The sequence below is a fragment of the Castanea sativa genome, chromosome 2, assembly GCF_040712315.1.
Source record: "Castanea sativa cultivar Marrone di Chiusa Pesio chromosome 2, ASM4071231v1".
Classification (NCBI taxonomy): Eukaryota; Viridiplantae; Streptophyta; class Magnoliopsida; order Fagales; family Fagaceae; genus Castanea; species Castanea sativa.
This window is the reverse complement of record NC_134014.1, coordinates 37,946,873-37,972,822: the sequence shown is the minus strand read 5'-3', so window position 1 is coordinate 37,972,822 and position 25,950 is coordinate 37,946,873. Positions and strand designations below refer to the sequence as shown.

At 37.0% G+C, this 25,950-nt stretch overlaps 3 protein-coding genes, 1 non-coding gene and 1 pseudogene across 4 annotated transcripts; 2 read left to right on the top strand and 3 right to left on the bottom strand.

The window, feature by feature from the left end:
- Positions 1-2,185: 2,185 nt before the first annotated feature.
- On the bottom strand, positions 2,186-2,647 carry LOC142625297 (uncharacterized). The gene has a single exon (XM_075798980.1). It carries the CDS (start codon positions 2,645-2,647, stop codon positions 2,186-2,188), a length of 462 nt encoding a protein of 153 aa, XP_075655095.1.
- Positions 2,648-3,178: 531 nt separating this feature from the next.
- Positions 3,179-3,823, bottom strand: LOC142625296 (uncharacterized). Its single transcript, XM_075798979.1, has one exon. It carries the CDS (start codon positions 3,821-3,823, stop codon positions 3,179-3,181), a length of 645 nt encoding a protein of 214 aa, XP_075655094.1.
- An 8,482-nt stretch (positions 3,824-12,305) lies between these two features.
- Positions 12,306-12,412, bottom strand: LOC142626598 (small nucleolar RNA R71). The gene has a single exon (XR_012842585.1). It is a non-coding gene; the product is annotated as a small nucleolar RNA R71 (small nucleolar RNA).
- Positions 12,413-13,520: 1,108 nt separating this feature from the next.
- LOC142625295 (uncharacterized) lies at positions 13,521-14,285 on the top strand. Its single transcript, XM_075798978.1, has one exon. The coding sequence runs from the start codon at positions 13,521-13,523 to the stop codon at positions 14,283-14,285; it is 765 nt and encodes a 254-aa protein (XP_075655093.1).
- Positions 14,286-15,083: 798 nt separating this feature from the next.
- LOC142625294 (uncharacterized) lies at positions 15,084-17,131 on the top strand (annotated as a pseudogene).
- Positions 17,132-25,950: the final 8,819 nt, after the last annotated feature.

The following is a 25,950-nucleotide window of genomic DNA, read 5'->3' as shown; positions in this document are numbered from 1 at the left end:
ATGCACTAATGACCGTGACCACAAATGGTTCTCGCAGATCCCTTCGTGAACTTCCCTCATGACATAATCTACTTCCTCGGGGTTTAGTAATCTTAGGTATGGTTGGGAGAAGCCTCTCTTGTAGGAGACGTCCTTTACTAAGATGAATCGTGCTGCTTGAACCTTTAGCTTTCTTGCGGCCTCCATACCATTAGGTAGTGTTCCATCTTTCAAGTAGGAAACAATTGGTGTGGTCCAAATACTGTCCGAGCCTATTTCCTTCATATCGACGCCCTCTATCAAAGGCAAAGCTGAACAAAAGAAAGTAGCTTACTGGGGATCAGCATGTGTTCTGCAGACACGGCCTTGGCGAGATGGTCGGTTTGCTCGTTCTCTTCCCTTGGGATTTGAACGAACTTGGCTTGTGAGTCAACCATCCGTCTCTTCACTTACTCTGCTTCATTGTTGATCATAGAGAAACCGAGACGTACCATGCACTCGATCTCGTCCCCTTCTAGAGAGTGGGGTACTATACCTACTCCCCTTGCTTGCCTGTTGGATGACCCGTCCGTGTGGACACTCCATTGAGGATGTTCTTCTGCCCCCTAGCCTTCCATATTGGTGAACTCCGTGATAAAGTCAGTAACTACTTGTCCCTTCATGGCCGTGTGCAGACGATACTATATGTAGAATTCACTTAACTCGATCACCCATAGTGCTATCTGTCCAATAGCTTCAGGATTACTCATTGCTCTCCGTATAGGTTTGTCTATCAAAACAACTATAGTGTGTGCTTGGAAGTATGGTTTGAACTTGCGAGCTGCGGTTATTAAAGCAAAGGCTAGCTTCTCCATTGGGGGATACCTTTCTTCTGCGTCTTAGACTTCTTAGCTAGTATAGTACACGGGCTTCTGTACCGTACCCTGTCTTCTTCTCTAACCAAGGCCACACTAATAGCAACTAGGGAGACAGCCAGGTAGAGGAGTAGCTTCTTTCTCGGCTTGGAAGGACTTAACAGCGATGGGGAAGAAAGGTATCCTTTCAGGTCTTCGAATGCTCACTAACATTCATCTGTCCATTCTAAGGACTTCTTTAATATGTGGAAAAAAGGTAAGCATTTGTCTGTTGCTCTTGACACGAACCTGTTCAGTACTGCTACCTTGCCGTTGAGGCTCTGTACTTCTTTGGTATTCCTAGGTGGTGCCATCTCGATTATGGCCCGGATCTTGTCTGGGTTGACTTCAATGCCCCTTTGAGACACCATAAACCCTAGGAATTTTCTAGCCATTACCCCAAATGTATATTTTCTTGGATTGAGATTCATGTTATAAGAGCGGGGTGTATTAAAGGTCTCCTTAAGGTCGTCCAAATGGTCTTCTTCTCTTTGGCTCTTAACTAACATGTCGTCTATGTAGACCTGAACATTCCTTCCAATCTAATGCGTAAACATTTTGTTAATGAGCTTCTGATATGTTGCGCCCACGTTCTTAAGACCGAACATCACCACTTTGTAACAAAAAAGGCCTTGGTTGGTGACGAATGAGGTCTTCTCTTGGTCAGCCTCGTCCAGCTTGATTTGGTTATAACTAGAAAAAGCGTCCATAAAGCTTTACAGTTGGTGCCTTGCTGTTGAGTCTACTAGGACGTCAACCTGTGGGAGTGGGTAGCTGTCCTTTGGGCACACCTTGTTTAAGTCCGTGAAGTCCACACACATCCACCACTTTTTGTTGGCTTTCTTTACCATCACTACATTGGCCTGCCAATCAGGGTAGTATACCTCTCTAATGAATTTTGCATCTTGCAATTTGCAGACTTCTTCTGTTATAGCGTTGTCTCGCTTTTGGACGAATACTCGCTTCTTCTGACGGATGGGGGAAAAAGAGGACGATACATTCAACCTGTGCACCATCATTGAGGGGTCAATCCCGGGCATGTCTTCATGGCTCTAGGCAAAGACATCCTGGTTTCTCTTAGGAATGTCGTAAGCACTTGACGGACTGGCGAGGGCGCCTATTCTAGTTTTTCCCTCAGGCCTGGAGTTATTGAGGAGTATCTCCTTTAACCCCTTAACAGGCTCTACAACCGTCCGTTCTTCTTCTATGGTCATGGTTTGTAAATGGTCATCCATCTCCAACATTTCTATATAGCACTCAGTGGTCATCCGTCGTCCATCTCCAGTGGTCGCCCATCTCCAGCGTGCTGCTACCTAGTCCCTGCATACTTCTCCTACTCCGTACTCAGTAGGGAACTTGATCATCAGATGATAGGTTGATGTTACGACTTTCCATGAATTGAGGGTAGGTCGACCTACTATAGCGTTGTATGCAGATGAACAATCAATGACGAGGAATGTAATGTCTATAATGATTTGTTGTGGGTAATCACCAACCATCACGGGCATTGTGATTGCACCAAGGGGGTATACTCTCATTCCTCCGAACCCAACAAGCGATGCGTTGGTCGGCACCAGCCATTCTCTCTCAATTCTCATCTGCCAGAACGCTGGGTAGTAGAGGATATCAGTGAAGCTTCCATTGTCAACGAGGACCAGGTGTGTGTTGTAGTCCTCTACCCGTATGCTAACAACGAGCGCATCATCGTGCGGGTGGTGGAAGGGTCGTGCATCTTCCTCCGTAAACTCGATTACAAGGTTGTCGATTCGTGCCATTTTCAGGACGAAACCTATCAGCTAGACATTCTTAACCATCCTAAGGTAGGTCTTGAGCGCCTTCCTGGACGAAACGAAAGCTCCAGTATCTCCTACGATCATCCTTATGTCCTCTAGAGGTGGCCTAGGGCACTCGTTTTCCCTCTGGGCAACATGCTCTTGTGGTGGGTTCGTCCTTTCCTTGCTGATGAACCGTTGTAGTTTTCCCTGTTTGATAAGGGCCTCTATCTGTTGCTTTAAGTCGTAGCATTCAAACATGTTGTGATCATGATCATGATGAAAGGGGCAATACTTGTCTCTGGACCTCTTATTGGGATCTCCCTTTAACTTGCCAGGTCATGTCAAGGCCGTATCGTCCTTGATCTGCATCAGGACCTGATCAATCGGGGCAGTTAGCGGGGTGAAGCTTGCAAACTTTCCAGTGGGGGGTTTGGAGCATCTATCCTCCTATCAATCTCTAGTCCTTGTTGTCTTTCAGCCCCTATCCTGCCGTTCATCTTCTTGCCTTTCCCTCTTTTTGGGCTTCTCCTCTTAGGCTAGTAGCGCATCTTCTACGTTCATATACTTAGTAGCTTGATAAAGGACATCCGACATGCTTTTTGGATCGTTTTTGTATAAGGAAAACAAAAAATTCCCCTTCCTTAATCCATTGGTGAATGCAGCAACAAGTATCTTGTTGTCAGCTTCATCAATTGAGAGGGCTTCTTTGTTAAAACGAGTTATGTAAGACCTCAGCATCTCATCCTCCTGTTGCTTGATGCCCATCAGGCATGCAGTGGACTTCTTATACTTGTGCCTTCCTATGAAGTGCGAGGCAAACTGCGCATTTAGCTCCTTGAAGGTACTGATGGAGTTTGGCGTCAACCTACTGAACCATACTCTTGCGGGGCCCTTCAGTGTGGTTGGGAAAGCCCAACACATGATCTCGTCTGCCATGCCTTGCAAATGCATAAGGGTTTTGAATGACTCCAGATGGTCTAAGGGATCTTTAGACCCATTGTAGGCTTCTACCTGCGGCATGCAGAACTTTCGCGGTGGGGGGAAAGAAGTGACGGGTGCAGTAAATTGTGAGTTCATTCGATGGACCAGCTCGTTGTAGTCGCTTGGTACCCGTCCTCTGAGGGCGTTCATCATGAATTCCATCCATTCCTTCATCATCTGCATCTCGGCAACCATGTATGGTGGAGCCAAATATGCTATGGATGGTCGGCTAGTGTCTTGCCATTCTTGTCTGCTTGGGGCGTTGCTACCTTCGGGTCCTTTTCATTTCCTTCTCTCCGCGCTGGTACCTTTCTACTCGTCCTCATGATTGTTAGATTCTACATTCCTTTGGCACAGTTGTTCCTCCAGATCATGGTTTTGCTTGGTGAGGCGTTCCATGGTTGCGGCTAGAGTCTGTACTTGTCTTTCAAGGGTGGTAGTGTGCGGTTTGTCTCCTTGGTTGTTGGTGGTAGCCATCAAGCGAGTGAGTACCATACAACTCTTTGTCCAGGAAGTAGTAGTACAACTTCTACTACAATAAAGTTGGTGCTACGTGGTTTCCCATAAACGGTGCCAACTAATGATGTCGAAAATTGCCAGTAAGCTAAATGGTCTTCATGTTCCATAGATAAAACCTGTGAAACAAAGAAGAAGAAGATCCTACAGAGAGTACCAGTGTGGTATCGGCTAAATACCCTCTGAAGGTTAAGTTAGGGAACTTTTTACAACACTAGAGTGTTAGAGTTGGGGTAAATTATGCGTACCTTGATTTATGAGGGCTTTGAGATTTTTATAGTAGTGTGGAGTTGACTTTAATTTCTTGGTGGAGAGGGTATTTCCTTGTAGAGAAGATCCTCATTAATGCTCGTATTTCATGGGATCCATTCCTTGTAGGGATTCCTTTGATTATGGTTGGACGTAGAATGCAAGACATTTCCATATTAGGTTCCTTGGAGACTACTCAGGTCACGTGGGTGCCACGTGGCTTTGTCACTCATCTCCGTCGGGTCGGTCCACCTTAAAGAGTCCGTCCCCATTAAAGAGTCCGTCTACTTTAAAGGGTCCGCCCGTTCCTCTCTCTGCCTACCATTCAAGATGAGACTTCGTCTACTAGGTCTTTGACTGTCAGGCTATCCAGATCGTCTCTTTAGGTGTCATCGTCGCTTTATCATTAGCTTAGCAAATTGGATTCGTCTGCTATGAGATTTATCCCTATCAATTACCATACATCATCACATCTATTTGTAAGCATCATTTAAAGAGGCAAAAAATATCAACATGTGACGTTCTGTTGGGATGTTATTTTTCGTTTGGTTCAACTAACACTTTATCTCTCTATAGTAGAATAGCAAAACTTGGTCTATTGGAATGTTATTTTTCATTTGGGTCCAACTGAGTTTTTTGTCAAGTTAAAGAATATTATAAAACACCAACTTTGTTAAATATCGTAAGAATCGTACAATCATAAACGATCGCTAAGATCCTTAAAAGATCCAGATTGTTTTGGGCAGATGTGATCGTAAAATCATAGGATCATAGAATTCAAATTGAGATTTTGACAATCATACTTTTAGTTAGAGTAGAATTAAAATTATAAAATTTAGATGATAAAATTTTATTTGAATTAAATTTTTGTATGTTAAATACTATCCCTTAATTTAAGAAATATATCCTAACAAAGAAAAATAATAATGTTAATCTAATTTTATTTCAACACTACATGTAAAAAAATAAGGATTAGATAAACTAGATGAAGAATTTGGATTGTAATCAAATTAAGATTTTTATCAACTTAGAAATTATAGTAGAAGAAAAATTATATATATTTTTTCTTAAAATCTAAAAAAATTTATACAATTTGGTGAAATCACTTGGCGCAACTATGGTTTCTAAACTCAACTTTTATTTTCTATATATATATATATATATATATATATATATATATATATATGTATATATGAGTGCTTTAGTTTAAGTAAAAGACATTACTTGTTTCTCAAAAAAAAAAGTAAAAGACAATGACATTACTTGGCAGTCTTGGCACTTATATTAAATTGATCAAACTTGCAAATGGAATCAACCACGATAAAATTAGCGGGGCCTATTATTGTCTCCATGGTTGGCATGCCGTTTAACGTTTGGCACTTAGTTATAGGTACCATACCCACAAAAAATAGTAGGGGTACCTTAGAATTTCCCTTTAACATGTATCACTAAATTAAGCTTTAAACATGAATCCTAAGTAGAATCATAAACATGTGTGTGTGGCTTTTTTTTTTTTTTTTTTTTTCCCTTTATCTTTTAATAGTTCTGTCACTTAATTAGTTAATTTTGATAAATTGAATTCGGACCAAATTTAGTCTCCGAACGGAGATAATCTTAGAATTTGAGTAATTGATTTCGATCAATTTTTTCAAAATATTGCTTATTATTATTATTATTATTTACTGCACTTTACGTATGCTTTGAACTGACCCTTCATCCGGTGTTGTAAAGAAAGCCGAATATGATATACTATATATGTATCTCATATGGTAGGCCCGGACTGTTTCTGTTTGGATTCCATTTCTTGTTGGTACTTGTTTGTATTAATTATCTCCCAGCTTTTATATATCGTAATTATTATCTGTTTTCAAAACAAACAAACAAAAAAAAAAAATACTTGATTAAAAAGAAAATGAAGAAGTTGGTGTAACAGAGTCCATGGAAGGTTAGGAATTAGGATATCCATGATAGTTTGTGGGTTTTCTTTATTTTTATTTTTTTTATAGTTTGATAGTTTTGTTTTTGATACAGATGATAGTTGAAAGACAGTAGATTTGAATTATACTAGAGTGCAAAAACACCATAAATGCCAATTAAACTTTAATACTCGTTACCTTTGAGGGTTAAAGTTACCTATTCGCAACATCAAATTTGTTGAATCCCTCATTAGAGCACTTAACAATCAAATAGTCCCTCACTAGCACAGTTCACTCTAAAAATTAAAAAAAATAAACAAAAAAATTGTTGAGAACACTAGCGCTGATCACTTATTAATGACAAAAACACGGTTGTTAGGGCCCTATTTCATAATTTGATCATATGACTTTAGATTTTAGTGGCACCGAGGTTGTTAGGGAAACATACAAGAATCAACAAATGAAGTCCTGCGAAATTTCTCGAATAAAAAACAACTCAAGACTTTGATCATTGATGTTGGAATTTTTTATTTTTTATTTTTGGATGAACATTGATGTAGGAATCTGGAATTGTTTATAGACGTGAAAAAAGTCTTGTCTCATTAACTTCAAGACAAGAAGACAGGAAAAAAAATTGGGGATGGGACCATGAGAAGTGGCTAGATGCATCAGCATTATTATTATTATTATTATTTTGAGAAGCCACCCCAGAAAGGGGGGAAGGAGACTTTTATTAATAAGGAATTTCAGAAACGTACACAGAAACAAAATTAGTGGGAATTTCCTCCATCCATGCCTGGAAAGGGTGGAACTTACAAGCTGATCTGGCTAAGCTATGCGCTACTCTATTCCCTTGCCTACGGGTATGACAAAATGATATGCTCTGAAAGGCTGTGGATAATAAGCTGATGTCTTTCATGATGTGGCCGAAACTTGAGGAATCCATACCACCATTAGTGAGAGCTTTGATGATCACTTCCGAATCACCTTCTATTAGTACCTTGTTTAGACTTAGCTCTTTTGCAAAGCCAATAGCACTACGCGTTGCCAACAGTTCCACCATCTCTACAGATGTAGGCAGTGGAATAGTTTGTGTAAAGGCAGCCATTACATGACCTTGGTCATTTCAAATAATACCTCCAAGACCTGCAAGGTTCTTTTCTTTGAAAATTGCCCCGTCAAAATTTACTTTCACCCAATCCTTTGGAGGAGGGGTCCACCTGGTGATTCTCGGTGTCATCGGGGTAGCTTGGGGGTAGATGAAGCTTTCTAGAACTTGAGTAGGTTGTCCGCAGCCAAGGCATTGATTTTTATCAACGAGGTCACACTTTTGTCTACGCGGAGCTTATTCCTGCGGGTCCAAATCAGAGACGCCATCATGGCGAATAATTCCAAGAGGTTACTGTGCTCCTGGCAGAGCTAAATGACTTCCAACAAGGACTCGCAATTACTGGTCATCTTTTTTAGCCAAGCAAACCTGACCTCCCAAACTAAGGAGAGCGTAGGGCACAACCAAATGGCATGGTGTGTGGTCTCACTCTCAAGGTTGCACCCTAGGCAAAGGTCTTCGTTGACAATTTTTCTCTTCTTCAGGTTAGCCCGTGAGGGCAGTGCATCAGGCCTTGCTCTCCACAGAACTGTCTTGACCCTGTTGGGGACGCGAAGACCCCAAACACCTTTCCATAACCTCCTGGTAGGCATCAAATCCATAGATGAGGGTTCCCCCTTCAACTCATCCTCCAAGAGTATTCTGTAACCCGATTTTACCGAGTATGTACCATTAGGGGAACGAGACCAAAAAATCTAGTCCTCACATTCATGGAGGCTGAGTGGAATTGATTGGATCAGAGTAGCTTCATGAAGTAAGATGTTGTTAATGGCTTCGCTTAACCAGCATTGATGGTCCCTATCAATTAGAATAGAGACACGGGCATCACTGCCCAGGAAATCCCTTGGCAGCACCACCTTCTTGTTATGAGAGTCAGGGAGCCAATTTTCATGGTAGATTTGAATCAAGGACCCATTTCCCACCCTCCATTGCACACCTTTCTTGATCACCTCTCTACCCATTAGAATGCTTCTCCAGGCGAATGACCCATTGCCTACTTCAGTGTCAAATATGGAACCATTTGGGAAAAATTAGCTTTAAAAAATCTGTAAAACAGGGTGGTTTTATTGTCCAGTAGCTGCCAGACCTGTTTGGCTAGCATGGCGTCATTAAATTTTTGAAGCTCCTTAAACCCCATGCCTCCCAAACTCTTTGGATGACAAAGAGAGCTTCACTTGGAACAATGTATCTTTCTTTGATTTCCTCTTTGACCCCACTAGAATTTCCTTATCAAGACCTCAATGTCATTGCAAAGGGTGATCGGAAGCTTGAAACAACTCATGGCGAAGGTGCGAATTGCTTGAACAACAGCTTTGAAGAGAATTTCGCGGCTTGCTTGAGAGAGGAGCTGTTCTTTCCACCCTTGGAGCTTCACCTCAACCCTTTCCTTGATGAAGAGTAAGCTTGCTTTCTTATTTCTTCCTACTAGAGAGGGAAGACCAAGGTATTTTTCATACTGTTTAATTTCTTGAACCCCTAGAGCATCTTTAATCTGATCTAGAATTAGAAGGGGCATGTACTTGTTGAAGAAAAGGCCAGTTTTGTTGCGGTTCAGCTGCTGGCCCAAGGCCCTCTCATAACAATCCAACAATTCTTGAAGTCTATGGAATTCATCAAAGGAAGCTCTGCAGAAGACCAAGCTATCGTTGGCGAAAAATAGGTGGGTTATGCGAGGGCCCTTTTTGCAAATGGACACTCCCTGGATCTGCTTGGACTCCGCTGCCTGATGCAATAGGCTATGCAGACCCTCAGAACAAAGAAGGAATAAGTATGGTGACAGTGAGTTGCCCTGGCAGAGACCCCTTAAGGGATGGATTACTGGAGAAGGTTCGCCATCGATGAGGATAGAATAGCTGAAGGTCGTGATGCATTCCATGATAAGATTAACCAATCTCGTGTCAAAATCCATTTTCTTCATAATCACCTCTAAATAAACCCATTCGACCCGGTCGTAGGCCTTGCTCATGTCGAGCTTTAGTGCCATGAATCCTGACTTACCCTTTTGATGATGCTTCATGTAGTGGAGTGTTTCAAAGGCCATCAAAATATTGTCAGTGATGACCTTGCCTGCCTGAAAGGCACTCTGGTTCTTTGAAATTACCAAGGGGAGAACAACTCTAAGTCCGTTAGCAAGGACCTTTGAGACTATCTTATACACAACATTACATAGGTTGATCGGCCTATAATCAGTGATAAACTCAGGGGATTTGACCTTTGGTATCAGGGTGATATTGGTATTATTAATTTCTCTAGGGATTTTGCAGTTATTCAAACAGTCAAGCACAGCAGAGCAAATATCCTCACCAATTAGTGACCAAAAGGAGTGATAGAACAAGGGTGGCATACCGTCAGGGCCTGGGGAAGTAATGGGTTCCATCTGTTTGACAGCTTCATCCACTTCTTCCTTGAGAAAAGGTCTGAGAATCTAAGCATTCATGTCCTCCGTTACAGTGGGTTTGACTACCTCCAGAATCGACGTAAAATCCTCCGGCATGGATAAGGTGAAAAGGGAGTGGTAGTACTCCCATGCAATATCTCTAATTAGGGTATCCTCCGTACACCGCAAGTTGGACGAGTTTCGCAAGCCAGTGATTCTGTTTCTTCTAAAACAGTGGGAGGCCTTACTGTGAAAATAGCTAGTGTTCCAATCACCACGTTTTAGGAAAAGAGCCCTTGAGCATTGCTGCCACATTTGATTTTCCTTATCAAGCAAATCATTAACTTCTGCTCTTAGGATTTTGACCGATTCATAGTCTATTTTTCCCTTGGCTGCATCAATTTCGGCTTTGGAGAGAAGTTTTCCCTTAATTTCAATTTTCTTTTTTATGCTGCCTGATGTGCATGAAATATATACAATAAAGTACTCACATATCTACATATTTAGCCCTACTTTTATGTTATTTTGTTACTGATTATATAATATCTTTGTGTTATAGGTAACAAGAGTTTTACATCCAAAGTGGGGCTAAGCCAATTGAATCAAGCCAGCTTTACATCCAAATTGGGGCTAAGCCAAGCATGAATTCAAGAGAAGACCAACCCAATTAAATTCAAGTCCAAGTGGAGCAAGGAATCAAAGGAAATTTGCACCAAATCCAAGTCCAATTCGGATTACGATTCCAGCCTCCACATCAGTAGTATTTTTGGCATAACTTTCGGCTCAGATATCCAATCGAGATGATTCAAGTTGGGCTGGAAAGTTAACTTAAAGGGCTACAACTTTGTAGTTTACCAAAAGTCCAAATTCTGACGTTAAATGGGAAAAAATCGTTGGTTAATTGAAGCCTAAAAATCTGGGATTTTTCTCCAAATGGGAATAGGATTCCTTGACCTATTTAAAGGCTCTTTAGGGAAAAAAGAAAAAAACCTGAGAGGAAAAGGGGGCGCCGCATAGAAGAACTTGTTTTGGGAGTCATTATGAAGAAGAGGATCTGAGGACAAAGGCGAGAGTTTTATGTTGGCCAACCAATTCAAATGAAATACATAAGTTTTATTTTTTTTCTTTTCAATTTTATTATGAACTAAATCTATTTTCTAGAGCGTTGATGTAGTCTAGCAATGAACACAAAATTTATATTCTAAGTTATTTTATTTTTAATATTTCCATGATTGAGTGTTTAATTCTTATTCTTAATGCTTACTATTTTTTTTTTTTACGAATTATTGTTTGATCAATTGAATTACAATGAGACCAAGAGGTGATTTGTTATTTTAGTTCTAGAATTAAACATCATTAGTTGAGCAAAAGTAGAAATGCTTTACCGCGATTAGTGTGATTTTTCAGAAAATTCAAAGTACGTAATGAGTCTCCAATTAATTAAATTCACATAGAGATATGGAATTGTTAGTTGAAGATATTTTTGATATTATTCGAGAGAAAATATTAAATACTTAAGGAATTTTTAATCATTAACGGGAGATTATTAGAATTTAATAATTAGGAAGAATAAATTGTGTGGGATTTGTTAGGTGAAATCAACCACTCTAGATCCATTCTTATCATATTTTTACACTTTTAGATTTTTGCATTTTGTTAATCTTTTATTCGTAGATTTATTTTTATTAAATAGTTTAATTTAATTCAGATAGTAGAACGTTCCATTTATTTTCGATTTTCCAAATAGTAATTAATTTAGTGAATTTTGGTATTCAATAACATAGTTAATCCCTGTGGGTTCGACATTCGTTTTTTAAAAACACTTTACTACTTGTTACGATTCTGTGCGCTTGCAGATTATTTTACGCGAACAAGTTTTTGGCGCCATTGCTGGGGATTAACTATTTGTTATTGATATTGATACTAGCTAGATATTTACTACTTTGGATTTTATTTTCAAAAAAAAAAAAAAATAGGTGCATCTAAGTTTGTTTTCTTTCTTTTCAGGAATTAGAAGTGCATGACCAGATCTAAACTGTTAGAGCATACACTCTTTGATCCTGAAATTGAAAGAACCTTACGTCAGCTCAAGAAAGAAAAGAAGAGGCCAACACATCTCTATCTAATATGGCCGATCAAGAGCAAAAGGCGTTAAGAGATTATGCTACGCCCTCGGTAAATGGAGCTACATAGAGTATAAGGAGGCCAACCATACAAGCCAATAATTTTGAGATCAAGCCGACCATCATTCAGATGATACAGTAGACTGTCCAGTTCGGGGGGTTGTCACAAGAGGATCCTAATGTCCATATTGCAAATTTCTTGGAAATTTGTGATACTTTTAAACATAACGGAGTGATAGATGATGCGATTCAACTAAGAATTTTTCCCTTCTCACTTAGGGATAAAGCAAAAGTTTGGTTGAATTCTTTGCCACCTGGCATCATTACTACATGGGAGGAGTTGGCACAAAAATTCTTAGCAAAATATTTCCCTCCCGCAAAGACAACAAAGCTAAGGAATGATATCACCACGTTCATCCAATTTGAGGGTGAACCATTATATGAAGCATGGGAGAGGTACAAAGATTTATTGCGAATGTGTCCTCATCATGACCTTCTAGCATGGCTTCAAGTGCAAACATTCTACAATGGTCTAGGAGCTACAAACAAGTCTATGGTTGATGCAGCAGCTGGTGGAGCTTTAATGAGTAAAAATCATGAGGCAGCCTATGAACTTCTGGAAGAATTGGCATCCAACAACTATCAATGGCCTACAGAAAGAGCAATGCCAAGAAAGATAGCTGGAGTTTTAGAACTTGATTCTATTACCTCATTGGCGGCACAAATGGCAACTTTGTCTCAACAACTAGGTAAAATGAATGTTAATGTTATTCAAACTAATGTTGTTTGTGATCATTGTTCAGGAAATCATTCAAGTGCTGACTGCCAAGTGGGAAATCCTTTTGCCCAATCGAGTTATGGACAAGCAAATTACGTGTCAAATTTTCAATGTCAAAATAATCCATACTCGAACATGTACAATCCTGGATGGAGGAATCACCCCAACTTTTCATAGAGCAATAACCAAGGGTAGGCTAAACCACCTTAGCAATTTCCACAGCAAGAGAAGAAGCCAACACTTGAGGACATGTTCATGCAGTACTTGTAGAAGACAGATGTGGCGATCCAAAACAACTCAGCTTCAATTCGTAATCTCGAGGTGCAGATCGGTCAGCTCTCAAGCATGCTCATAGAGAGGATTGCAGGAACTTTGCCAAGCAACACTATCACCAATCCGAAAGAACATGTAAAGGCAATATCATTGAGAAGTGGACGAACATATGAGGAGCCAAAAGTAACAAATGCAAAACAAGATGAAGCTATAGATAATGAGGAGTCAAAGATGAAGGAGGCCGAGTCAGAGATGAAAGAAGTAGAGCAAGATGAGAAGACTAAGGAGAATGAAAGAGCTTCAAAATCAAAAAAATCCAGGGAAGTTACTTTTGAGACTTATTCTCCTTCAACTTATGATCCACCAATTCCTTTTCCGCAAAGATTAAGAAAAAACAATGTGGATGATTAGTTTTCTAAATTTCTAAGTATATTTAAGCAAGTGCATATTAATATTCCTCTCATTGAAGCTTTGGAACAAATGCCTAAATATGCTAAATTTTTGAAGGATATTATATCAAAGTAACGGAATTTGGAGGAGCATGAAACAGTAATGCTGATAGAGGAGAGTAGTGCAATCTTACAAAAGAAGCTACCGCCTAAGCTGAAAGATCCGGGGAGTTTCACTATCCCTTGCACTATAGGAAAATCTTATTTTGATAGAGCTTTATGTGATTTAGGGGCAAGTATTAATCTAATGCCTTTCTCTGTTTTCAGGAAATTGGGTCTTGGAGAAGTAAAGTCAACCACTATCTCTTTACAATTGGTGGATAGATCCATTAAATATCCAAGAGGAGTCATTGAGGACGTATTAGTAAAAGTTGACAAGTTCATCTTCCCAGCTGACTTCATTGTCCTTGATATGGATGAGGACGAGAAGATCCCTTTGATATTGGGTCAACCTTTCCTTGCGACGGGGAGGACCTTAATTGATGTCCAGCAAGGAAAACTTGTTTTGAGGGTCGGAGAGGATGAGGTCACTTTTGATGTATTTAAGTCTATGGAATTTCTTTCCGAGACACATTCTTTGTTTCAAATAAGTGACCGAGACGTGATCATGGCCGATGAGACTTATGCAATTGATTTTCTAAAGTTACCACTTGAGGTATGTCTTACTCGCCCTACACCTGTTAAATTCAATGATGAAGAGGTTAAGGAGTGTGAAAGATATTTGGAGGCTACACTACTCTTTCCTCTTTCAATGCAACCAAAAGTGGAAGACTTGAAATCATGTCAGCCAACATCTCCACCAGAAGAACCACCTAAACTTGAGCTCAAAATGCTTCCATCAAAGTTAAGATACGCTTTCTTAGGTTAAGACTCTACTCTTCTAGTTATTATTAATAGTTCTTTGAGTGATGTAGATGAGGAAAAGTTGTTGAGAATCTTGCAGGAACACAAGATGGCTTTGGGTTGGACCATCTCTAACATCAAAGGAATTAGTCCTTCAATTTGCACACACAAGATTTTAATGGAGGATAAATATAAACCGATTATCCAACCCTAGAGAAGATTGAATCCATCAATGCAAGAAGTGGTGCATAAAGAAGTGCTGAAGCTATTAGATGCCGGAATTATTTATCCTATCTCGGACAGCACATGGGTAAGTCCAGTACAAGTCGTCCCAAAGAAAGGTTACCGTGATAAAAAATGATAATGATGAACTTATACCAACAAGGATGGTCACAGGATGGCGAATGTGCATAGATTACCGAAGGCTTAAAGATGCAACTCGGAAAGATCATTTTCCTTACCTTTTCTTGATCAAATGCTAGAAAGACTTGCAGGGCATGCTTACTACTGTTTTCTGGATGGATACTCTAGTTATAATCAAATAGCCATCGCGCCTGAAGATCAAGAGAAGACCACTTTTACTTGTCCATATGGAACATTTGCATATAGGCGGATGCCTTTTGGCCTTTGCAATGCACTAGCCACATTTCAAAGATGCATGATGTCCATCTTCTCAGACATGGTGGAAAATTTTTTAGAAGTCTTCATGGATGACTTCTCTGTCTTTGGATGTTCTTTTGATAATTGTTTGTCTAACTTTTCTTCAGTTTTGCAGAGATGCAAGAAGACAAATTTAGTATTGAACTAGGAAAAATGCCACTTCATGGTAGAGGAGGGGATAATGCTGGGCCATCGCATTTCCTCTAAAGGAATTGAAGTTGACAGAGCAAAAATAGAAGTGATCGAAAAACTCCCACCACCAGCCAATGTGAAGGGCATGAGAAGTTTCTTGGGACACGCCGGATTCTACCGACGGTTTATTAAGGATTTTTCCCAAATTACTAAACCTCTTTGCAATTTGTTGATTAAAGACACTCGATTTGAATTTTTTGATGAATGCTTGCATGCTTTTGAAACACTGAAAAAGAAATTAATTTCAGCACCTATAATTGTGTCACCAGATTGGAATTTACCGTTTGAATTAATGTGTGATGCCAGTGATTATGAAATAGGGGTTGTTTTAGGGCAGAGAAAAGATAAAATTTTTCATGTTATTTATTATGCAAGTAGGACCTTAACAAAAGCTCAATTGAATTATGCCACTACTGAAAAAGAATTATTAGCAGTTGTTTTTTCTTTTGACAAATTTCGTTCTTACTTGATAGGTTCGAAGGTGATTGTCTACACCGATCACTCTGCTTTGAAGTACTTGCTTGCAAAGAAGGATGCTAAACCAAGATTGCTTCGATGGATTTTGCTTCTACAAGAATTCGATTTGGAGATCAAGGACAAGAAGGGTACTGAAAATTTGGTGGCGGATCACTTGTCTCGGATGGAGCTTCTAGGTATGGATGATGAGCAGCAAGCTCAAATAAAAGAAGCATTCCCGGATGAGCATTTGATGGCTATACAAGTTGTTCCATGGTATGCCGACATAGTCAACTACTTGGTGTTGCAAATTCTACCTCCCAAGATGACATATCAACAAAAGAAGAAGTTCTTCTCCGACTTGAAATATTATTTTTGGGAAGAACCTTTTTTATACCGGCACTATGTGGACCAGATAATCAGAAGATGTGTGCCCGAGGAGGAGATGGAGAACATACTCAGACATTGTCATTCATTGGAAGTTGGCGGCCACTTTGGTGGTGCATAAATAGCGGCAAAAATTCTACAATCAGGGTTTTATTGGCCATCTATTTTTAAAGATGCATTTTTAAATTTGTTAATTTGTGTGATCATTGTCAAAGAGTTGGAAATATTTCTAGGAAACATGAGATGCCTTTAAACAATATTTTAGTTATTGAATTATTTGATGTTTGGGGTATAGATTTCATGGGTCCTTTTCCATCCTCATATTCTAACAAATTTATTTTGGTGGCTATAGATTATGTCTCCAAATGGGTGGAAGCAGTTGCTTTGCCGACTAATGATGCGAGAGTCGTAGTGAATCTTCTATGAAAGAATATCTTCTCCCGATTTGGCACTCCAAGGGCAATAATCAGTGATGGCGGAAAGCATTTTTGCAATCGCCAATTTGAAGCACTACTGACTAAGTATGGAGTTACACATCACGTGGCGACACCATACAATCCTCAAACGAGCAGACAAGTTAAGGTATCTAATTGAGAGTTAAAGCATATATTGGAAAAGACCGTGAATATCTCTCGTACAGACTGGGCGAGAAAGTTATATGATGCTTTATGGGCCTATAGAACAACATTCAAAACACCAATCGGGATGTCACCATACCGGCTCGTTTATGGAAAAGCATGCCATCTACTGGTGGAACTAGAACACAGAGCCTATTGGGCGACAAGGATACTGAACTTTGATCTACAAGCAGTTGGCAAGAAGAGAATATTGTAAATCAATGAGATGGATGAGTTTCGCAATGATGCTTCTGAGATTGCTCGAATTTACAAAGATAAAATTAAGAGATGGCATGATAAGCATATTCTAAGTAGGGAATTCGAAGTCGGGTAAAAAGTTCTATTATTTAACTCAAGACTTCGACTCTTTCCAGGAAAGCTGCGCTCTCGGTGGTCAGGACCGTTTGTGGTAACCCAAGTTTTTCCCTATAGGGCGGTTGAAGTCCATCATGAACAAAAAGGGACATTTAAAGTAAATGGACAGAGATTAAAACCCCATATGGATGGAGACTTTAACTCAGAAAAATGCTCCATCGATCTCATCTGTAAAAAAGGATGAAAGGATAACGTCTAGCTACAGACGTTAAATAAAGCGCTTTTGGGAGGCAACCCAAGTTTTTCATTTTTTGTTTCTGTTTTGATTTTTTTGGTTTTATTTTTTTTCTCTTTAGCTTTTTTTTTTGTTTTCTTCCATTTTGTAGGAATAAAGAGACTACCGAAATCTTCACTGGGTACATGGCTGGACTTCAAGGAAAAATATTCAATTAGAAATTAAGGGAGCATCTCTTCTCCTTTCTCATTCTTTTATTTAGTTTTTCTTCCTTTTTCCCATTGAGGACAATGTGAAATTTAGGTTTGGGGGAAGGGAATTTATTTTATTTATTCAAAAAAAAAAACTTTCTTTTGCCTAGCTTGAGGTTTGTGTTTTAAGTTCATTATACTACTCTTGCTTAAAGAATTTCATTGCTTTCATGCTCAATTCATTGCACATGCACGTAGCCACTCAGACACAACTTCTTGTTGAAGGATAAAATGATTAGAAAATCTTGATGATAACAATGTGGAGACTGTAACCCTTGTAACTTTTGAACCAATCATTATTTTTGGAGGGTTTTTTTTTTTTTTTCTAATCTTAAAGTTTATTTGGAAGTGCATAACATATCTCCCTTGTTGTAGTCTCATTGTTCTTTCTTTTGGCCAATAAAAAAATGATTTTATGACACTTGAACCTTTTGAAGTCATTGATGTTGAATGAACTATACTAGTCTTTGAGAGATGAGATTAGGCCACTTTTGTCTACTTTGAGCCATATATGTGTTTTTTTTTTTGATACATTATCGCTAGTCACCCCATTGAGCCTATTAATTAGCCTTTCTTTCTTAAAGCCCTTGTCCATAGTGTTTCAAGATGGAATTTGATCAGTTTGTTTCAATATGGTGGTTTTTCGAGAATTCAAAGAAGAAGGGAAAAAGGAAGAACTAGGGATTTGTACAGAGTTCCATTTACTCCAATGTTTTGAGTTGCTTAGTAACTAGGGGTATTCATTACCAATGTTTACTCTTACGTCAAACCTTAACTTGAAATATGAGTATGCAAAAGTACTTCAAGTTTGTGACTTGTTGAGTAACTGGGTGCATCCATCACAAATGCCTGCATTCACGTCAAAAGATAAGTGACGACTTGAAGTAAGTAAAAAAAAAAGAAAAAAAAAAGAGAAGTAAATAAAAAAAGTTCTCATCAAATTTTGAGAAGTGAAATGTAAAGGAGTATTGCTTTGAAGAAGAAGAGTTGAAAAAAAATGTTGAATGGAAATTCCAAAAAGAGTTGACGTTCCGACAAATCTTGAAAACACTTCTTATATTTACCTTTACCCATTTTTATTTCATTCCCTTTACTTTTACCCTATATTACGTCCTAATAAAGTCTTTATTTGATCTTGAAGATTGTGTAGTTCAGATATTGATATGACTGAATAAAAAGTGTGGTATAAATTCTTTTTGGCATCTTTTCATGAGACTACTTGTTCTTTCTTGATTAAGCATTTTTCATGTGATTTATGTGTGACATTTTTATTTTGCTTACATTATTCCACTCACATATATTGTTGAGAGTGTTACACCCCATTTCAGAGTGATTTCATTTGTTGAGTGATAACACCGGAAAGGTTTGAGTTGAAGCATACTTTCAAATAGAAATTTAAGTCAAGTTTATTCTAAAACTAAGAGTATGTTTGGGTTGGCTACCTCTTTTCACTCACATTGAGTTTTGAAGGCATGATAAATTTCTTTAGCATTTGTAGTGTTTTTGAACTTGAACTAATTTTTTTTGCAAAAGGCAATTGAAATTAAATATATATATATATATATATATATATATTGATTTTCTTTGTTTTGTTTATTTTAGTATTCATTCTCAGAATTTTGTGGGTATATTCCCTGCAAACTCTCACGAGACTACAACTCATCCACTAGTGTAAGTTAGGGGTTTAAAGGCCTGTTGCATACACTAAATGCAATCGAAATTTCCAGCGAAAATGGATTAGTTAGGATATTTTCTTTGTTTTGTTTTACTCTTTATCTGTTTTGCTCGAGAACTAGCAAAATGTAGGTTTGGGGGTATTTGATGTGCATGAAATATATACAATAAAGTACTCACATATCTACATATTTAGCCCTACTTTTATGTTATTTTGTTACTGATTATATAATATCTTTGTGTTATAGGTAACAAGAGTTTTACATCCAAAGTGGGGCTAGGCCAATTGAATCAAGCCAACTTTTATCCAGCCAAGAATGAATTCAAGAGAAGACCAAACCAATTAAATTCAAGTCCAAGTGGAGCAAGGAATCAAAGGAAATTTGCACCAAATCCAAGTCCAATTCGGATTAGGATTCTAGCCTGCACATCAGTAGTATTTTTGGCATAACTTTCGGCTCAGATATCTAATCGAGATGATTCAAGTTGGGCTGGAAAGTTAACTTAAAGGGCTACAACTTTGTAGTTTACCAAAAGTCCAAATTCTGATGTTAAATGGGCAAAAATCGTTGGTTAAGTAAAGCCTAAAAATCTGGGATTTTCTCCAAACGGGAATAGGATTCCTTGACCTATTTAAAGGTTCATTAGGGAAAAAAGAAAAAAACCTGAGAGCAAAAGGGGGCTCCGCATAGAAGAACTTGTTTTGGGAGTCATTATGAAGAAGAGGATCTGAGGACAAAGGCGAGAGCTTCATGTTGGTCAACCAATTCAAATGAAATACATAAGTTTTATTTGTTTTCTTTTCAATTTTATTATGAACTAAATTTATTATCTAGAGCATTGATGTAGTCTAGCAATGAACACACAATTTATATTCTGAGTTATTTTATTTTTAATATTTCCATGATTGAGTGTTTAATTCTTATTCTTAATGCTTACCTTTTTTTTTTTACGAATTATTGTTTGATCAATTGAATTACAATGAGACCAAGAGGTGATTTGTTATTTTAGTTCTAGAATTAAACATCATTAGTTGAGTGAAAGTAGAGATGCTTTACCGCAATTAGTGTGATTTTTCAGAAAATTCAAAGTACGTAATGAGTCTCCAATTAATTAAATTCACATAGAGATATGAAATTGTTAGTTGAAGATATTTTTTATATTATTCGAGAGAAGATATTGAATATTCAAGGAATTTTTAATCATTAACGGAAGATTATTAGAATTTAATAATTAGGAAGAATAAATTGTGTGGGATTTGTTAGGTGAAATCAACCGCTCTAGATCTATTCTTATCATATTTTTACACCTTTAGATTTTTGCATTTTGTTAATCTTTTATTCGTAGATTTATTTTTATTAAATAGTTTAATTTAATTCAGATAGTAGAACGTTCCATTTATTTTCAATTTTCCAAATAGTAATTAATTTAGTAAATTTCGGTATCCAATAACATAGTTAATTCCTATGGGTTCGACATTCGTTTTCTAAAAACACTTTACTACTTGTTACGATTATGTGCGCTTGCAGATTATTTTACGCGAACACTACCAAAAGATTGTTGGCTCCAGACCATGAGCTTCTTGCCGCAAACTTGGATTTTCCCTGCAATCTGGACCATAGTAGCATTTCGAGACAAAGGCCCCCAAGCATTATTCACTGTATTGCTGCACCCTCCCTCCTAAAGCCACATTTGCTCAAATTTGAAAGGGCGGTTTGGACGAGGTGTTATACCGTCAGGTTTAATTACAAGTGCTTTGTGATCAGAGGAGTGGGTGAGGAGGTGTTGTACCTTAGAGCCTGGGTAGAGAGAAAACCAACCCAAGGTGTATTTCCCCCGATTGACAAATTCTTGGCTCCGTGATTTCTTCTTTGGCATGCAAAGATGCCTGCCCAAGATGTGTCATAATATAAATATTGACAATCATTTTGTACTTTGGCAAAGATATGGTATAATATTGTGAATGTTTTTTAACGCTCTTCCACTTGGCTCCGTGATTTCTTTTTTGGCATGCAAAGATGTGTCATAATATAAATATTGACAATCATTTTGTACTTTGGCAAAGATATGGTATAATATTGTGAATGTTTTTTAACGTTCTTCCACTTCACTCCGTGATTTCTTTTTTGGCATGCAAAGATGTGTCATAATATAAATATTGACAATCATTTTGTAATGTCGCAAAGATATGGTATAATATTGTGAATGTTTTTTAACATTCTTCCACTTGCTATAATTAATTTACATATATACGGTCACACCCAAACCTAACAATACAGATAGGCACGTGACAACGGCTATACTCTTATAAAGTTTTCACCCTACAAATTTGCAAGACTTTCTTAGCAACTAAAAGTTATCCTTAAAGAAAAGTGCAGCAATAAATCCACAATCATCCTTAATAATGCAGTTGTATAAAGATCTCCAAAGTACCAATAGAAACAACAATCCAAAACTCATGACCGTTAAAAAAAAGATATATTAATTATTACAAGATCATCTTATTTTAAAATTTTATAATCTCCATTCCAGCGTACACCCTTAGCAAAAGTCTCAAAACTTGTTATTCTTCATAATCTGAAATTGGAGGGGAAAAGAGGGGAGGGGGGGGGGGGGTGAGTTGACAACTCAATAAGTAACCAAATACCAAACTTTTTTTTTTGAAAAAGAGTTTCAACTTATAGCGTCCACTCTTGATGATAGCCTTTTATCATCAAACTAAAACACCAATCAGTTTTTGGTGTAGGTAGGGATTAAATCTTAGATCTCTTATTCAACCATTAGAGGTTTTACCAGTTGAGCTAACTAGAACCTACTTACCAAATACCAAAGTAGTTGAAACAAGTATATATATTGAAAAAATAATATAAATTTATGAGAACAAAATGCTTCAAATATGCCCAAGTTGTAATATACTATGGGTTTTCAAAAAATAAACTAAAGAAGTTTCATAGACTTAAAATAATTCATAAATTCAAACATATTCACATTTTTAACAATCTTATATATTTATGACTATGGTCTTGCTATAATCATGTGACTAGGCATTAGATTTAGAAGACACTAGTTCCGTGCTAATGTATATCCTTCATTAACTGGGTCCAAAAACATGAAAGGCTCTTAATGCCTGTAGACACTCAATTTTGCACTCATAATTTAATCAAGGAGAATGACTCGAATGACCATCCATGTACCCAAAAAAAATCATTCTTGCATCACATGCATCATTTTGTTCTTGCATCACATGCATTAATTTGTTCTTGCATTATATGCATCATTTCATTCTTTACATATCATAACAATGATCATGAGATTCTAACAATCGCAACGGTTTGTCCGATTTCTAAATCGAACCATCGGATCAAAAGATATCACATGATCAAGTTTGCATGGTCCATATGTATTGTGTCTAGGAAGAGTCGACTGCACACGATTAATTTAAATTAATTCTGATTGGTTGAACAATTAAAATTAATTAAATAATTTTGCGATTGGTTGATAATTAGTGTTTAAAATAGGGATGCATGCATAGGAATAAAAAGGGTGATTGGATAACAATAAAATTGAACTTTATCAAGATCTACTTTAAGGGATTTATCCACAAGATAATTGTCCAAGATAACGGTTCAAGATAATTGTTCTTAAGAAACTTGAATTATCCAGAAAAGAGATAAAAAAATCATAGACGGTGGATGAAAACATGTCCAGATACAAGGATTGGCCAAAAAACCCTAGAAGAGGAGTCTAAATGGCACCCGAACACGAAAATGTGTTCGGCCTACAAGAGCCAATTCGGCACATTTGGAGTGCCAAACGACACTCTAAAAGTGCCGAATTGCACTTGATTGGGCTTTGGCCCAACGACCTTCGGGTGACGATAATGCACATCCTTTTTTACCTTTTCACAAAATGATGCGTTCGGATTCAAACCCTAATCGTTCGTACTTATTTTTTAGAGTCCTCTGACCTCTATAAATAGAGACTGAATCTTATAATTCAACACTTTTTTGCTATGCTCTATGAGGCATACGTTTTAGGCTTTCAAATCCCATATTTTCTGATCCCTTCTCTGAGTGTTGTTGCTTATATTAGGGCTTTTAGGTTTCAAAGAGAATTGAACAAATTTCTTTGAACTAAAACATCCTTTCAAGAATAAAGTGTGCTCATGCAAGAGGTTGTTCTCTAACCCTTTTGTTCTTATATTTCTCTAATCATGATGATGTATGATCTCTTGTTTTTAAACATTCATATTTTGACTTGTTAATGTAGATTGTGAAAATATGATCTTGTTTTTATTGTTACTATAATCTGTTTCTTAGTTTTAAAGATTTGCATGCAATTAACTTTTTTTTTTCTTCAAAACAAAACAAATCTTTCTTGGATGTAGATTTGAATTTTCTTCAAAACAAAATAGATCTACACCTTTCTTAGATGTAGATCTGAGTTTTCCTTAAAATGAAAACATATTTTGTATCTTCTTTAGGTACAGATCTGACTTTTTAATGCATGTAGATTTTTTAAATAAAGAAGGAGATCATATATTGTTGTTTGTTTTATTTGACTTGTGAAGCATGAAATTATTTGGTGAATGAGATCCTCTTCACATAAAAAATCTTTTAAAAAAAAATATAAAAACAGATCTGAATTTTTTTAAAACCAATCAAAATACTTTGCTTTTATTAAGCAAAAACATATCTAAATTTTTTATGCCAAAATCAATTTCTTCTAATTCTAAAAACAGATCTGAATTTTTTTTTAATAAAAAAAAGGATGCATTCATAAATGGTTTTATGTAATTATTTTATTTCACATGTTCAACATATCATACATAACATGCATAAAATTGTACATAGGTCACAAGAGTTTAGAAGACCAAACTTTGTCTAGGCAAAATAGGTGTCTAACACCTTTCCATTCCGTAACCTAGCCTTCGGATTTAGATTTTTGGTTAAGTGAACTTAGCTTTATCTTTTATTTTTATTTTGGGTAGGTCGTAACTAGGACCAAAAAGCCATGTATATTTGATAGATTGTAACTAGGACCAAAAGTCATGTAAAGTTCAAATTTTCGAACTTGTATTTTTATTTATTCAATCAATGAACGGAACATTCAATCATGAAAATTTGTATTTAGTTTTTATTATTTTTTGTACATAAAAATTAAGTGGGGACTCCATACCACTTACCCAAAAAGAGAGGTGCCCTAAAAAGCACTACAAAAATCTTTTTTTTTTTTTAGAGGCAATTTTCCTGGTCTCTCACAATGCCTAAGATAGAACTAGTCTCAGTACCAATGAATAACTCCTATTGGCTGGGTATTAGAGTCAAAACATAGTCATATTGTCCAAAATCATATATATCAAATCAGATTTCAATAAAAAATATATCTCATTCAAACACACACACACACACACACACACACATTATATATAAAATCATATTTTTACTAATCAAATATATTTGTAATAATTCTTTATTCTTTTCTTTAAATTAGTTAGTACATTTGAAATTAAAATGTAATAATTATAAACAATATTCAGTAATTAAAATACAGTAGTATAAGCAAAATAAAACCAATTAGGATAAGGTTACCTACCTCAACTAACTCACCATAAAAGAACTTCTCCCTAACACTTCCTCTAGAATTCTTAGATATCACCTAAAACATTTTTTTTAGGTACCATTTTTACTCAATAATCAAATAATTTTAAAAATACTTATAATGGTACTCGATCAGAAGAGAAACTGATAAAAATATCCAATAATTTCTAATTATTAACTCTCCTCATAAAGGAGAAAATAGCATATGAGAGGGCCTATCCATATTTTGGAACCATCAATATATATATATATATATATATATATATATATATATATATATATATATATATATATATATATAAACCTTGTGATACTTCGTTGTTGTGTCGATCTTACCATCATTGGCGCCACCGCCGTCGTAAAAAGTCTCAGATCCGAACAGTAAGGCCCGTGAAGCCAGGAGAGCATGAGGGCGTGAGAGGAATAGGGTTGATGAACGGTTTGTGTTATGAAATGCAACGGTTGTGAGAAAAATATGATAACTGAGTGTTATAACTAAGATAGATATTGATAGGATGTGGAGATCCGACTCCTCTGTTAGCTCTAGGACTGGTTGTCCTCCTGATATTGTGAATGAAGAAGACCTCATTGTTGGAGAAAGTGAGTACCTAGATTTTAGAAAATGGAATATCCCAAAGATTTCTACTAAATCTGTTTATGATCTAAATTGGACTGAAAAAAGTATTTTCTCTGAATATAGAGCTAGAACTATTGAACAAACCTTTTCTATTTCTAAAACTCATGAAAAATGTTGTTTATTTTCCAAGAAAAATATTAATGAGTTTTTGTCCAAGAAAAATCTTAAATATTTACACATTGGTTTGGTTCAAGTTGCTGTTAAACCTTTAACAAGAAAAGGAATTGATACTTCTGATCTTATGTGTTTACATGATGCTAGATTTAAGAAATTTAATGATAGCATTCTTGGCATGATTACTGCTTCTTTGTATGATGGTCCTGTTTACTTTGATTGTTATCCTGATCTTGCTCTTACTTTAGATGATCCTAATATTATTAAAGCTTTGACTTTGAATATATTGACATCTGGTTATGATATGGATGATGGTAGTAGACCCTTTACTCTTATTTACTGAATTTTTTATAGATTGCTTGATTCCTAGCTAACTCCTCGATCTAGAGGACGTGATCCTGCTGGAAAAACTATGTTAATTCAATGTTCCACCCTTGATGCTAAGATCCAAGTCCCTAAAATGATTCAATGGCAAGATATTACTCTTCCTAGAGAATGGACTTGGGAACAAGTAGCACCACCTGTTAAACCTGTTTTTGATGAACTTGATCT

Bases quoted from the DNA above. Each gene is read 5' to 3' on its own strand.
- LOC142625297 (XM_075798980.1), bottom strand. From the start codon at position 2,647: ATGGCACGAATCGACAACCTTGTAATCGAGTTTACGGAGGAAGATGCA.
- LOC142625296 (XM_075798979.1), bottom strand. From the start codon at position 3,823: ATGGTTGCCGAGATGCAGATGATGAAGGAATGGATGGAATTCATGATG.
- LOC142625295 (XM_075798978.1), top strand. From the start codon at position 13,521: ATGCTGATAGAGGAGAGTAGTGCAATCTTACAAAAGAAGCTACCGCCT.